The sequence below is a fragment of the Elephas maximus genome, chromosome 13 (assembly GCF_024166365.1).
Source record: "Elephas maximus indicus isolate mEleMax1 chromosome 13, mEleMax1 primary haplotype, whole genome shotgun sequence".
NCBI classification, from domain to species: Eukaryota; Metazoa; Chordata; class Mammalia; order Proboscidea; family Elephantidae; genus Elephas; species Elephas maximus.
In genome coordinates, this window is record NC_064831.1 from 95,102,286 (window position 1) to 95,119,108 (window position 16,823).

At 40.6% G+C, this 16,823-nt stretch overlaps 1 protein-coding gene across 1 annotated transcript in view; it reads left to right on the top strand.

Annotated features, from left to right (window-relative positions):
• Positions 1-16,823, top strand: part of ENTREP2 (endosomal transmembrane epsin interactor 2) — a 591,792-nt gene that overhangs the window by 539,002 nt on the left and 35,967 nt on the right. The window contains exon 5 of the mRNA XM_049906022.1: positions 14,436-14,543. Coding sequence (XP_049761979.1) covers positions 14,436-14,543 — 108 coding nt within the window. The remainder of the gene's footprint in view (positions 1-14,435; positions 14,544-16,823) is intronic.

Genomic DNA, 16,823 nt, shown 5'->3' on the forward strand with positions numbered 1-16,823 from the left:
TCTCTGCTATTACTGAAATTGATAATATTTTTAGATATTTATTTACCACTCATATTCCTTTTCTGCAAATTGCCTTGCTTGTCTATTGCCCATTTTTCTATTGGTTATTTTTCTTTTTTATTGATTTCTATAAGGCTTATTTTTTATCTTGTTTAGGAAACTCATTCCTATTTTGAGGGCATAAAGATAGTCTCAGATATTTATTTTACCAATTTTTTCCTTTCACATTTCTCTCCTTGATCCAGGTGGCATTGATTTTTGTGTATGGTGTAAAGTATTGGTTCAATATGAATAGCCATTATACTAGCTGTGTTTATCAAATAGCCCATACTTTACGCAAAAATTTACCTTGCCTCTTTTCTCAAACATCAACTTTAATATATATTTGCATCTTTTTCTGGGCGCTCTATTTTGTTCAGGGATTGCCATGAGTCAGGGCCAACTTGAAGGCAGCTAACATCAATGAGAACATTCTGTGCTTCATACTTGAAAATCCCAATATGTGAAGCCCTTGAGGATCTGAATCTGTTCTTTATTGTTTCCCAAACCTCCCATTCATGGTTGCTTATGCCCTCGTATATGGAATGATTTCTGACCTGAGAACCCATATTTGCTTGGTCTTAATGTGTAGGAATCGTGTGGGCCATATTGCGGATTCTTTTCTCCAAAAACAATTAATCTCTCATCTGCTGGGAGCCAGAGAGTGAGGCAAACCTGGGACACCTTAGTCCTTTTTGAGAGTCTGAGCTTAGTTCTGGAGTCTCTAATCAGGTCCACCTTCTTGTTGCTACCCAAAGGGCCAGATCACAATGAAACTATTAGCATTTACCCTCTGGACAACCGTGTTCTGAACACTTGCTCATGGCTCACAGTTCGCAGCTCCAGTTTTGGCTCACAGGTTGGTTCTTTAATTTTGGGGAGGAAGGCAAATGAAGAGGTCTTTGGAGGTTTTCTCAACTTTCTGCAAGGCCAGACATACATTAAACAAACATGCAATCAGGATCTGATTGTTTTGCAGCAGCAAGACCCCATTTTATGGAGTCTGCCATACTGCCTGAAGTTGAAGTCTGCCTGGGCTGTTCTTGGTGTTCAGCTCTACCGTCTAGATAGCAGGGTTGTCCTGTTACAGTCCATACACACACACACACACACACAGCCCTGTTGTGTTCTTTACTGGAATTGCATTGGGTTTATAAGTTAATTTGGAGAGAATGAACACGTGTAGGATATTGACTCTTCTTGTTCATGACAATGGTGTATTGTGCCATTTACTTGCTTTCAAAATTTTTTGGTGATTTTGTCCATCTTTTTCTATATTTATTCTTGAGTATTTTATTTTTTGTTGGTGTTGTAAATCACATCTTTTCAAAAATTACACTTCCTGTTTATTGCTGGCATGTGAGAATGAAATTAATTATGCATGTCGATCTTATATCTAGAAACATTGCTCAGATATCTTATTTAATTCTAAATATTTGAAAATGTTGTTGGGTTTCTATTTCACAGAATAATGACAGTTTGTCTTCCTTCCTAACTTGTATACAATTTACTTCTTTTTAACGTACCATTCCAATGGCTGGGGCCTGCTGTATAACGTTGAATAGAAGTGACAAATGCAGCCATCCCCACTTCCTTCCTGATATTTGCTGTGGGGTTTCTTGAGCTAAGGGGCTCCCATTCTTTCTTTTTTCTTGAGGACTTTTAAACTGGTGTTGAAAACTACTAACTACATCTATTGAGATGATGAGACTTTTTTTTCCTTTAATGTGGTGAATTTCATTAATAGATTATCTTATGTTAAAACATTCTTGTAACACAGGAATAAACCCAGTTTGGTTTTAATGCATTTTTTAATTTGCTGCTGGATTTAGTTTGTCAACATTTTGTTTAGGATTTTTGCACCTAGATTCACAAGGAAGAATTTTCCGCTCTCATTGTTTTCACATCTAAAATGATCCTGTTTGTTTTTTAAAGATAGCCAGTTATCCCAACACAAATTACATGACGTACCACTTATATTGTATATTGTAAGGGTCTCTGTCTGGACTCTCCCTCTGTTCCTTTACTAGTGCCACACTATTTATTTTTTTAATGTGTTTTAGGTGAAAGTATTTTAATTATCATAGATTTATGGAACAGGTTGATGTGTGAAAGGCTCTTTTTGTTTTCCAAAAATTTTTGACAACTTTATTTTTTCTTTCACATGTATTCAGAATAATGCCAAATTTTAAAAAATGATTAAAAATTTTTTTAAGTTAGAAGTGAATTAGAATCAAAGTAGGTTTTTAGGAATCCAGAAGTTATGGAAACAGTAAATAAATACATATATGTGTGTGTGTGTGTGTGTGTGTGTGTGTGTGTGTGTATATACACACATATGTATACTTGTGCCGCTGAGTCAATTCCAACTCATAGCAACCCTATAGGACAAAGTAAAGCTGCCCCATAATGTTTCCAAGGAGTGGCTGGTAGATTCAAATTGCTGACCTTTGGTTAGCAGCCAAGCTCTTAACCCCTGTGCCACTAGGGCTCTCTCTCTATATCTGCATACATACATACACACAAAAGCATGTGTTTACAAAACAAAACCAGACTTACTGGCCTAACAGAGACAGATAAACCCCAAGAGTATGGCCCCCAGGCACCCTTTTAGCTCGATGATGAAGTCACTCCTGAGGTTCACTCCTTATCCCAAGATTAGACAGGCCCATAAAACAAAATGAGACTAAAGAGGCACACCAGCCCAGGGGCAAGGACTAGAAGGCAGGATGGGACAGGAAAGCTGGTAATAGGGAACCCAAGGTTGAGAAGGGAGAGTGTTGACATGTCATGGGGTTGGTAACCAATGGCATAAAACAATATGTGTACTAACTGTTTAATGAGAAGCTAGTTTGTTCTGGAAACCTTCGTCTAAAGTGCAATAAAAAAAAAGTGTGTGTTTGTAAACTTATAAACACATACAAAGAAATGTATTTTTGCCTGATTACCCTTCCTTGAAAATCAGAAAAGTGGCAAATAGTTTTATTGATTTTAAAACTTGATAGAACTGCAAGAAAATAATTAGTCTATGAATTATAGTTGTTTTCACAGACTATAGGCAATTCCATTCATCAATTAAAGGCTAGCAGATCTTGCTTCCAAGGGCAGAGACATGTTTGGAATGATAAAATAAGCTGCAGCCCTGTACCACCATGGAAGGTGTGGGTGTTCCTGTATGGGTCCTTGCTCAAAGTTAAAAGTACCATCGAACAACCAACACATGCTGTGGAAGAGCAAGCCTGTCCTCTTGTGGAGGCATTTGTGTTATTGATGGGACTTGAGTGGCCACAGAAAGTCAAAATTGACTTAAATTCATAGGAGTCCTAAGTGCAATTTTAGCTTCTTGAAATTACAGCTTACATAGATTCCTCCATGAATCACTTACCTTTTCCAAATGACAGTCTAATTTTAGCTCCTTTTATAGGATCAGCTTTCAAGCCAGCCACAAAGACCTCTGTATGCAACAGCTGCTTTTTACAGAGACAAATTAAAGGGCCTGGGATCCGTTCCAAGATGTGTCTCATTGCTCAAGAAAAATTTTATTGAAAATAAAAGCTACAGATTTTGCACATACTCATTGATCATGCTACCAACAAGAGTTTTTATATGGCCTTGCTTATGCATTACTTTATTTGAAGGTGAAATTTTCTGTGTGTTTGGTTGGAAATTTGGAAACCAAGCATATCATTTCCTTCCAGTCTGAACTTAAAATTCAGAAAAGGACAAGGAAATATCTCATTTGTAATGTCTCATGGCTGCCTCATTTCTCTATTAGATTGTGTTATTAATACCCAGAATTTACTTGGACTGGAGAGAATTTGCTTTGTTTTAATTGACTTTTAAAAATAATTCATCATTTGGACATGATTCTCTCTACAGAAAATCCCCAAAATTCCACAAAATCTATTAAAGCTAATAAATGAATTCAGCAAGCTGTCAGGGTACAAGGTCAACACACAAAAATCATTTGAGTTCCTATACATCATCAATGAGCATGCTAAAAAGGAAATTAAAGAAACCATACCATTTACAATAGCATCTTAGAGGAATAAAGTATTTAGGAAAAATTTAACCAAGAAGGTGAATGACTTATACACAGAAAACTATAAACATTAGTAAAAGAAATTAAAGCAGACCTAAATAAATGAGAGGACACTCCATATTCATGGATTGGAAGGCTTAATATAGTTAAGATGTCAGTACTACCCAAAGCAATCTATAAATTCAATACTATTGCCGCCAAAATTCCAACAGCCTTCTTTGCAGAAACAAACAAACAAAAAAAACTATGCTCAAATTTATATGGAAGGGCAAGGGACGCCAAATAGACAAAATAATCTTGAAGAAGAAGAAGAATAAAGTAGGAGGACCCACACTTTCTGATTTCAAAACATACTATAAAGCTACAATAATCAGAAAAACTTGTTACTGGTATAATGATAGACATATAAACCAATGGCATAGAATCGAGGGCCCAGAAATAAACCTGTACATTTATGGTCAGTTGATTTTCAGTGGGGTGCTAAATCCATTCAATGGTGGAAGAACTGTCTCTTCAATAAATTATGCTGAAAAACTGAATTTCCACATGCAAAAGAATGAAGCAGGTATGGTGATCCATACCTCACACCATATACAAAAACTGATTCGATATGGATCAAGGACTGAGTGTGAGAACTAGAACTATGAAACTCTTAGAAGAAAACATAGGAGTGTTGCTACAGGACCTAATTTTTAACAATGGATTCTTAGATATGACACAAAAAGCACAAGCAACAAAAGACAAAATAGATCAATGAGACCTCATAAAAATTATTCTTTTGTTCCTCAAAGGACTTTGTCAACAAAGTGAAGAGACAACATAAAGATTGGTAGAAAATTTTGGGGAACCATATATCTGACAAAGTTTTAATATCCAGAATATAGGACAAACTTCTACAACTTAACAGCAAAAAGACAAATAACCTGGTCAAAAAATGGACAAAAGACTTGAATAGACATTTCATTAAAGAGGATATACAAATGGCCAACAAGCACATGAAAAGGTGCTCGCTCAACATCATTAGCCATTAGGGAGATGCAAATTAAAACCCCACAATGAGATACCACCTTGCTCCAATTAGAATATCTATGATCAAAACCCCCCAAAACAACAGATACTGGCAAGGGTGTGGAGAAATTGGAACCTTCATCCATTGCTGATGGGGATGCAACATGGTACAGCTGCTGTGGAAGTTTGGTGATTCCTCAAAAGGTTAAACATAGAGCTACCATAAACCAAAAAACCAAACCCGCTGCCGTCAAGTCAATTCTGACTCATAGCGACCCTATAAGCTACCACAGGACCCAGCAACTCCACTTTTAAGTACATACCCAAGAGATTAGAAGGGAGTGATACAAACAGACACATGTACACCAATGTTTATAAAAAAAAAAAAAATTTTTTTTTTTTATCACAATAGCCAAAAGGTGGAAACAACTTAAATGCCCGTCAACATACTTTATATATCTCAGGTATATCCATACAATGGAATACTACTCAGCCATAAGAGAAATGAAGTCCTGATACATGCCATAACATGGATGAACCTTGAAAACATTGGTGAGTAAAATCAGTTAGTCACAAAAAGAAATACTGTATTATCTCACTTACCTGAAGTAGGAAAATATGTGGGAACAAAGTTTATTAGTGGTTACCAGGGGTTGGAGGGAGGGGGGAAAGGTAAATAATTGCTTAGGGAGCACTGAATTTCTGCTAATGGTGGTGGAATAATTTGGAAAGGGACAGTGGTAATGGCTGTAAAACATGAAAGATGTAATCAATGTCACTGAGTTATACATGTCAAAATCGGTGAATTGGCAAATATTATGTATAGTTTACCGCAATCAAAAAATAGCAGAACAAAATCCCAGAATAATATAATCTCAATATTGTTAAGAAATGAAATATATACAGAAAATAAAAGCTAAAACTGAATACACTGAAATATTATTTCTGAGCAGGCTGAATGTGGGCAAAGTAACAAAATTGAATAAGGAACAATAGTGTGCCACAGGGGAAAAAAAAATTCATCATTTATAGGTTTGCCTAAGTATCTAAAACATTTTTCTTCTCATGTGTAATATCCCACAGTTTTCTTTATCTTATTGTAGTTAAACAACTTCAAAAGTAAATATGCAAAATGACCAGTAGCAAAACTCAGTATCCACAATGAAAGCCTTGTTTCACGCCTGCCACTTTGGATGACCATGTGAAGGGATTTTACAGAGTATGGATTTTGGTGTGTGGAGAGGACTCTGAAAAAGCTGGCGAAGGACAGAGGTAGAGGCAGAAAGAATTCTGAAGAAACACCTCATCACAGCTCCAGGAGGTGTGCCGTTGTCTAGAAAAAAGCCAAGCGTTAAAGGAATAGGAGACAGAGATGAAGAAGTCTTTTTTATTTGTGTTTAAAATGAATACACTCCATGAGACATAAAACAGTGTTTGCCTCATTTCGGTGACAATGGAATACGTGGTCAATAAAACTGAAATTTCTAGATGGGGAACAAAATAAAGGAATTATTTATATTTTTAGTTGTGATCATTGAAGGATGTCACTATTTTAGTTATAATTATGAATTGCCCTGAGATATATAAAATATGTAATTAAGATTTTTACGTACTCTTTCTGCTTACTGTTTGGTGTTTCTGTAAGATGAGAGTTGTAACTTCATCCTAGGAATGCCATCTTCTCAAGGGAGTCTCTGGAGTTTTCTACCCCTTGAAGTCTGGTGGCTCTGGAGATGGGGATGAGGAGTTATAGGGGCCCCTCAAATACATCAAGAGTACCCCCGAGACTTCTAAGTCAATTGGCAAAATAATTCTATTATGAGAACATTCTGTATCCCACTTTGAAATGAGGCATCTGGGGTCTTAAATGCTAACAAGCGGCCATCTAAGATGCATCAATTGGTCTCAACCCACCTGGATCAAAGGAGAATGAAGAACACCAAGGTCACACAATAACTATGAGCCCAAGAGACAGAAAGGGCCACAGGAACCAGAGACTTAACATCATCCTGAGACCAGAAGAACTAGATGGTGCCCGGCCACAACTGATGACTGCCCTGACAGGGAGCACAACAGAGAACCCCTGAGGGAGCAGGAGAACAGTGGGATGCAGACCCCAAATTCTCATAAAAAGACCAGACTTAATGGTCTGACCAAGACTAGAGGAATCCCGGCGGTCATGGTCCCCAAACCTTTTGTTGGCCCTGGACAGGAACCATTCCCGAAGACAACTCATCAGACCTGGAACGGACTGGACAATGGGTTGGAGAGAGATGCTGATGAAGAGTGAGCTACTTGAATCAGGTGGACACTTGAGACTGTGTTGGCATCTCCTGTCTGGAGGGGAGATAGGAGGGTAGAGAGGGTTAGAAACTGGCAAAATTGTCACGAAAGGAGAGACTGGGAGGGCTGACTCATTAAGGGGAGAGTAAGTGGGAGTATGGAGTAAGGTGTATATAAGCTTTTATGTGACAGACTGACTTGATTTGTAAACGTTCACTTAAAGCTCAATAAAAATTATTTAAAAAAAAGAGTACCCCTGAGGTGAAGGCCCATTTTCAGTCCATATGGATGAGTCTGAATGCATACCTCCTGTCCTGATCGCTATTGTGAGTCCAGACCCAAATTTCCAACCGTTCACTAACAGCTCTGTGGGACAGGCCTACTGGCAACTCAGCCCCTATATGTCTCAGACTACATTGGTGCCTCTTCTTGTAAGACTACTCTTTTTTGTGGTCCCCCAGCACAGCCGATGTGTTCTCATGCTCCATTTACCATGAGATGCCTTGGAATCAACTGGTGCTGTATCTTCTCCCTCATCCCAGCCAGGCTCCAGTAAATGGCCATGCCCTGTCAGTTTAGGCCTCAGAGTTGCTCTCAGGCTCCCCGTCTTCCTGCTTCCTTTCTGTGCTCTGGTCTAACCCCTCTGCTGTAGTGTCTCACTGTTACCTCCCTGTCTCCAGTCTCTCACTATAGCAGATGTTGACTGAGCACTGAGTACACCCTGCAAAAGGCATCTTTCTCAATCACTTGAAAAAATAGGTTGTGTCATATCTTCAGTGGTCTCCCATAATCTACAAAATAAAACCCAAACACCTTTGCTTCTGGCCCTCTATTTTCTCTCCAGCCCCATCTGTGCCTGCTTGTCTCCCGTGATTGAACTCCCATCTGCTCAATCTTTAGTGGCTTCAGGAGTAGGGGGGATACTTGAGATGGCCAGAGATGGCTTACAGCAATTTTCTAAGCCCTGCTGTTGTAACCACTTAGAAAATTGAAAGAAAAAAGCAACCAAAACCTGAGAATGGCCATCTAAGATACTCTATTCGTCCCACCCCATCTGGAGCAAAGGAGAGTGAAGAAAACCAAAGACACAAGGGAAAGATTAGTCCAAAGGACTAATAGACCACAATTATCACAGCCTCCAGCAGACTGAGTCCAGCACAACTGGATGGTGCCTGGCTCCCACCACCGACTGCTCTGACAGGGATCACAATAGAGGGTCCTGGACAGAGCTGGAGAAAAATGTAGAATAAAATTCAGACTCACAAAAAGGGACCAGACTTACTGGTCTTAGAGAGACTGGAGAAACCCTGAGAGTGTAGCCCCTGGACACCCTTTTAACACAGTACTGAAGTCACTCCTGAGGCTCACCCTTCAGCCAAAGATTAGGCAGGCCCATAAAACAAACAGTAATACACGTAGCTCAACCATGTATACAAGACTAAATGGGCACATCAGCCCAGGGGCAAGGACAAGAAGGCTGGGACAGGAAAGCTGGATGAATGGAAATGGGGAACCCAAGGTCAAGAAGAGGAGGGTGTTGACACATCATGGGGTTGGCAATCAGTGTCACAAAACAGTGTGTGTATTAATTGTTTAATGAGAAACTAATTTTCTCTGTAAAACTTCACCTAAAGCATAATAAAAATTAAAAAAAAAAAAAGCCTCCAAGAGCTTCTGGCCAAGATGGAGGAGTTACAGAGACTGAATTTTACCTCCTGAAACAACCAAAACACAGACTACATGAAGTCACTGAATATCAGGCAACAGAGGACAGTGGTTCCTGAGAGATGGCAAACAAATGTGGTGAGCCCAACAATTGCCTGAGCTTCCTTCCTGGAGAAAGCTTCCAGGTCACAGTGAAGGAAAGGGGAGCTCGGGGATCCCTGAGTGGAGGAGACAGAGCTGAGAGGCCAAAAGAGACCAAGACCTAGAGACCTAGATTCTCAGGATAGAGTGCCAGGGAGGAGAGAGCCTCACCAAGAGAGAACACTGGGATCTTCAGAGTATTTGATTGAATGCTGATCAGCGCGCGCATGTGAAGAAATGGCTTGACTACCGTTGACTGCCATGACAGGGAATACAACGGAGAGTCCTGGACAGGGCAGGAGAGAAATGTAGAAAACAACTCAAATTCATGTAAGAAGACCAGACTCAGTGATCTGACAGAGACTGGAGGAACCCCTGAAACTATGTCACCTGGACACACTGTTAACCTAGAACTGAAACCATTCCCGAAGCCCACTCTTCAGACAAAGATTAGATAGGACTGTAAAACAAAAAATAATACATGTGATGAGTGTGCTAATTAGTTCAATCAGATACACAAGACCAAATGGGCATCTCCTGTCCGAAAGCAGGATGAAAAGGCAGGAAGGGACAGGAACTGGTCGAATGGACACAGGGAACCGGAACTGGAAAGGGGGAGTGTGCTGTCACATTGTGGGGATTGCAACCAATGTTACAAAACAATATGTGTAAATATTTTTTAATGAGAAATTAACTTGAGCTGTAAACTTTCACCTAAAGCACAATTTAAAAAAAGACCAAAAAAAAAAAAGAAAGAAATGGTTTGGGTCTGGGCATAGAACCACCTAAAAGGAGTAGAGACTACAGTGCCTGGTGCTCACACAGGGCTGAAAACAGTACCTATTCCCACATTGTTCTGAGTACTGCTTCAGTTCTTCCTGAGAAATCTTAAAAGCAAGACTCGTTTTTCTGTCTTCATGTTTGCACTGGGCTGTGTAACCTTGGAAAGGTGAACACTGGTGGTTAACATTCCCCTCTGCAGTGTTATCATAGTCACATCCATTTGGCTATTCCACGCAGTGGGCTGGGAAACAAACGAGCAGATTCTAATGACTTCTCTAGTAACAGGCAACTTACAGGAGAATGAGGAACTTTTCTAAAGGAGGCTATTGCAGATTAGAATTGTTCAGACATGGGTTTGTATATACATGGGGAAGCCCTGGTAATGGTCCTAGACTAGACAGTTGCTTGGACACATCCCAGTTCCCAGCTACAGTGATGTGAATGAAGTCAGCAATTCCCACTTCCTCTTGAGGATTTGACATCCCCTTTGCGGTGGGTTTTTAGTGGGTTTAATGTTGTTAAATGTTGGGGCCCTGGTGGTGCAATGGTTAAGAGCTCAGCTGCCAACCAAAAGGTGAACAGTTTGAATCCACAAGCCACTCCTTGGAAACCATATGGAGCAGCTCTACTCTGTCCTATAGGGGCGCTATGAGTCGGAATTGGCTCCACGGCAACAGGTTTAATGTTGTTAGTTGCCATCGAGTCAGCTCCAACTCTTGGCGACCGTGCGTATAACAGAACGAAATGTTGCCCAGTCCCGCGTCGCTTTCATGATCACTGATATGTTTGAGTCCATTGTGGCAGCCGTTGTGTCAGTGCATCTCATTTAGGGTTTCTTTCATTTTCTTTGGCCCTCTACCAAACTTGATGTCCTTTTCTAGTGATTGGTCTTTCCTGGTGACAAGTCCAAAGTTAGTGAGTTGAGCTCCTGCTATCCTTTCTTTTAGGAAAAAAGGCCTGGAGACCTGTTTCTGGGAATTAGCCAGTGAAAACCCTATGGAGCACAACCCCTTGAATAGATAACTGAAATTAAGCTCATTAATACTGTGATCTTTCTGGTGAAAGACCTATCTTTCCTGATAGGTTTTTGCATTTTTTAAAAAATAGGTTTTGTGTATTTTATACACATATATGAATAAGATTGAATTGAAGGGAATATTCTAAATCTTTGGTTGCTTTTGTGAATTTTTTTTGTTTTCCTATTTCTATCATGGGTTTGAGAATGAATTCCCTCAAGAGGCACGGGGAAGAACGTGCTTCTTGGTTCAATCAAATATACAAGACCAAATAGGCAGTTTCTCTCTAGGAGCAGGATGAGAGAGCAAGAAGGGACAGGAGCTGGACAAATGGACTCAGGGAACCCAGAGTGGAAGGGGAGAGCGTGCGGTCACATTGTGGGGATTGCAATCAATGTCACAAAACAATATGTGTATAAATTTTTGAATGAGAGATTCACTTGGGCTGTAGACTTTCACTTAAAGCACAATTTAAAAAAAATCCTCAAGAGGAATGAATTGCATTTGGACAGTTTAAACTCCATGAAGTGACCCTCTAAGATGGGAAACAAGGAAAGGATGTCTGCTCTCACCACTCTTTTTCAACATAATATCCAAAGTTCTAGTCAGTGCAATAAGGCAAGAAAAAGGAATACAGGGCATACGAATCAGTAAGGAAGAAATAAAACATTTGTAGATGGCATGATTGTCTACAGAGTAGCTCCCAAGATAGCTACAGAAAAAAAAAAAAAAAAGATTACTAGAACTAGTGAGTTCAGCAAGGTTGCAGGATAAAAGATAAACATACAAAAATCAATCACATTTATATATGGTAATTATGAACATGTGGAAACTGAAATTAAAAACACAAAAAATTACCTCAATCTAAATCTCACACTCTATACAAAAATTAACTAAAAATGGATCACAGTTCTGAATGTAAAACTACTTTTTAAAAAAAGTTTTAGAAAATAATCATAGGAGAAAATCTTTAGGACCCAGGGCTAGACAAAGAGTTCTTAGACTTGACACCAAAAGCATGATCCATAAAAACAAAAACTTATAAATTGGACCTCATCAAAATTAAAAACTTTTACTCCGTAAAAACTCATGTGAAGAGGATGAAAAAGCAAGCTACAGTCTGAGGGGTGGAAATTTACAAACCACATATCTAACAAAGGATTAGTATTTAGAATACGTGAAACCAAAAAAAAAAAAAAAAAACTTGTTGCTGTGGAGTCAATTCCAATGCATAGAATATGTGAAGAACTTTCAAAATTCAACGGTAAAAATACAAACGATCTAACTAAAAAATGGGCAAACACATGAACAGGTAATTCACCAAAGAAGATATACAGATGGCAAATAAGAACCTGAAAAGACTGTGCAATATTGTTACGGATCGAATTGTGTCTCCCCAAAAGATATATTGAAATCCTAACCCCTGTACCTGTGAATGTACATTGTTTGAAGAAAAAGGGCTTTTCTTTTATCCGTTAAGTCAAACGAGGTCATCCTGGAGTAGGGTGGGTCCTAGTCTTAATCCCTTCTGGGTGGCTTATTTTTAAAAAGAAGAACAGGCACAAAAACAGAGTCACATAGAGAGAAGACACCGTGCGAGGATCTGTTTACAAGCCCAAAACACCAAGAAACACCCAAGATATGCCATCTGTATATCTTCTTTGGTGAATTACCTGTTCATGTGTTTGCCCATATTTTAGTTAGATCGTTTGTATTTTTACGGTTGAGTTTTGAAAGTTCTTCACATATTCTATGCATTGGAATTGACTCAACAGCAACAGGTTTGGTTTTTTTTTCTGGTTTTCAGCTGAAAGAGAGAAGGAAGGCTCTCACCCTAGAATCGGTACATCATATGGCCCTGTCAATACCCTGAATTTGGACTTCTGGCCTCCAGCACTGTGAAAAAATTAATTTCTGTATGTTTGAAGCCACTCACTTTGTGGTATTTTGTTATGGAAGCCCCAGAAACTAAGACAAACATCATTAGCCATAGTAAAATGCAAATTTAAACCACAATGAGCTATCACTAACTCCTATCAAAACGGCAAAAATAAAAAATAATGACAACACCAAATGCAAGCAAGGATGTGGAGAAATTGGATCACTTACTCATCACTGTTGGACGTGTGAAATGGTACGGGCACTCTGGAAAATAATTTGGCAGTTTCTTATAAAAATTAAACATGCAACTAGCATATGACCCAGCAATTGTACTGTGTTCCAGAAAAACTGAGACTTATGTTCATACAAAGACCTACCTATACACAAAATGTTCATAGTAGCTTTATTTGTAATAGCCCAAAACTGGAGACAACCCAGAAGTTCTTCAACTGGTTAATGGTTAAACTCTGGTGCATCGAAACCACGCAACACTAAACCAAAAACAAAAAAACAAAATGAACCCATGCCATTGAGTCAATTCTGACTCATAACGACCCTGTAGGACAGAGCAGGACTGCCCCGTAGAGTTTCCAAGGAGTGCCTGTTGGATTCGAACTGCTGACCTTTTGGTTAGCAGCCATAGCTCTTAACCACTACAGCACCAGGGATGTAATACTACTGAGCAGTAAAAAGGAATGAGCTACTGATACACTCAACAACTTGGATGAACCCTGAGAGAATCATGCTGAGTGAAAAAAAAAATTGAAAGATTACATACTAGATGAATCTATTTATATACCATTCTTGAAATGACAGAAATGGGGAGCCATCTAATAGATGACAGGGTTAGATGAGGGTGGAGCAGGGAGAGTGAGGTGGATGTGGCTATAAAAGGGAAACACAAGGTGTCCTTATGGTGATGGAATGTTCTTTGTGGATGTGGCTATAAAAGGGAAACACAAGGGGTCCTTATGGTGATGGAATGTCCTTTGTGGATGTGGCTATAAAAGGGAAACATGAGGGGTCCTTATGGTGATGTAGTGTCCTTTGTCTTGACTGGCATCAGTGTCAATGTCCCAGTGGTGATACTGTGCTATAGTTTTGCAAAATGTTACCATTGAGAGAAACTGGGTAAAGGCTATGCGGGGCCTCTCCGCATAATTTCTTAGAACTCCATGTGAGTCTAGAATTATCTCAAAATCAAGTTTCATTTAGAATTTGGCATTTTGTTAAATACTGCTCAAAATTTCGATTTGCACCCTGCAATGGGTGAAAATTACCCAGCTACTTACATGGTGGCCATTTCCAGTTTTTCTTAGACATGTTATTGACTACCTAATCATTCTCAACATTGTAAAATGCATCCCTTAGCATCTAAAGCTAATTTGATCAGAATTGTAAAAGCATGGACAAATACATATGTATTAAGGGTCAGTTTTGATTATGAAAGAAACAGAACACAGATCTTCCATGAAGGGAGGACCATTGGCTGTATTCATTCTGGACCTTGACAGAGCGCTAAAGATTCCACCAGCAGGCGCCAAGCTGAGGCTAACCTTCTCCCTCTTCCCTCACAGGACCTCCTCTTCAGCGTGTGTGCCCTCAACGTCCTCTCCACCATTGTGTGTGCCTTGGCCACTGCCATGTGCTGCATGCAGATGGTCTCCTCTGATGTCCTGCAAATGGTGAGTGGCCCCCGTCTTCCCAAGCATGCTCAACATGGTGGCACTAACCCCTCTTCTAGCCAGCCTGAAACCACTGTAGCAGTGGACACTTTGGCTTCCAGCCCAGGAAGTGGCCAGGTCAGTGGGCCCTGACCACCCATGGTACCTGGAGACCCTTGGGCTGCCCTCTGGAAGACGAATTGTGTGTATGGTGTGTTTATTTTAGGAGCTGTTGGAGCTCCATGTTTGCAGAGTCCTGCTGCCATCATGTACCCCCACACGGCCGCTGGCATGTGACAATGAGTAATGTCAAAGTCCTACAGCCAAATCCCCTCTCGGCCCAGCACCTCCAGAGCAAGGCACTTTACTCAGGTTTCAGGTTCTCCTTAATAAAGGAAGCCTAGGGTTGTTAGAGGAGTCCCTGAGCTGTGCAAACGGTTAACGTGCTGGGCTGCTAACTGAGAGGCTGGAGGCTCAAGTCTACCCAGAGGCACCTTGGAAGAAAGGCCTGGTGATCTACTTCTGAAAAATCAGCCATCAAAAATCCTATGGAGCACAGTTCTACCCTGACACACGTGGGCTCACCATGAATCAGAGTCCACTTGATGGCAGCTGTTCTGGGGTTTTATTTTATTTTATTTTTTTTTGGTTTAGGGTTGTTAGGAAGATGAGTTCTCAAATTGAAAAACCGCTCATCTGTACTCTAAGAGTCAGAATTGCCCTGACGGCAACGGCAATTAACCCTGAGCTCGGAAACCAGGGCCAGGCCGGGGGCCATCCTCTGCCCTGTGGCCAGGATCTCACGGAGGAGGAGCTGCAGCTCCCAAGGAAGAGCGATGAGGACAGGGGAGGGTCACACACTTACCGATACACATGCTCATTAACGCATGCTTAATAAGCAACCAAGGCTCTTTGTAATTTCAACATGAATGGAACCTAGCCCACCGCTGACTGTGTTACCACCAAACAGGAATGATGGGGAGAGTCTGTCCGTTGATGCTAAGGTAGAGATCCCTTTCGGACTGTGCCTTCCAGACCTGGCCTGCCTCATACCCAATGCTTTATGTGTCTTATGGAAGAAAAAGCCAACTATTCTCGTAGTCGGCTGTTGTATTTGTTCTCCTTTCTCATCTACCTCATGGCAATACATCAGCCAATCAAGGAATGGGGCCAAAGAACGTCCTTACCAAGATGTTACAGGTCCCTTGGCTAATCATATGCAGCATGCAGCCTCGCTCTCCCAGGACATAGCCACGCAGCTGTCACAGCAGCCGACCTTTGAGGAGGTGGCAGGTTTCTGAAAGCTATCTAATTAAGCAGTTAAGTCAGCAGTGTTGAACTTTGGCCTTCTTCGCTGAGGCCTTATGTTGGTGATTTTCTCCAGCGTGTTGCCTACAGGGAAGGTTAAGTACCCTCGGCTTCTCCTCATCCCAGTTGATTTTACTGTCAGCCTGTAAATATCACACCAGAATAACTGAACTGAAGGGCTGTAAACACGAAAAGTTTACATTCTCCTGGTCTTAAGCATGGAAATGAAAATTCTCAACTAAATAAGGATGCAAGATATTTTCAGCACAATATAGTATACTGCAACAGAAACCTGCAGTCATTACATAGTTCAGTGTGTGGAACGTGAGCGGGCACAGAGATGCAGGTCTGAAGGCAAGCAGGTCTGGGTGCGAGTCCCAGCCCTTTTCTGTACAGAGCAGGTGACTCTGGGCCCATCATGGAGCCTCCCAGTGCCCCCGCTTCTCACCTATGAAATGGACCTAATGGTGAGCACTCAATAAATGTGGACCTTTTTATCCTTTAATGTGGAGGGAATGTCGGCTCATTATTAGGACGTAGCAGCAGTGATCATGAATGCAGTGGTGCCCTACTGTACTTTATAAACTGTCGAGCACTGTGTAAAACCAGTTACCATCAAGTCATCTTCAACTCGTGATGATCCCATGTGTGTCAGAGTAGAACTGTACTCCCTGGGATTCTCTTTGTTATTTGTTTTTATCCCCCATTGGAGTGTAGGTTCCGTAAGGGCACAAACCCTGTTTGTCTCACCCATTCCCCGTCACTAGCAATTAGCATATCTAGCACATAAAACCAGTTGTCATTCAGTCAGTTCCAACTTGTAACAGCTCCATGTGTGTTAGAGTAGTACTATGCTCCAGGGGGTTTTCAATAGCTGATTTTTCAGAAGTAGACTGCCAGGCCTTTCTTCAAGTGTCTGGGTGGACTTGAACCTCCAGCGTTTAAATTAGCAGTGGGAGACATTAACCATTTGCATCATCCGGGAACCCATCG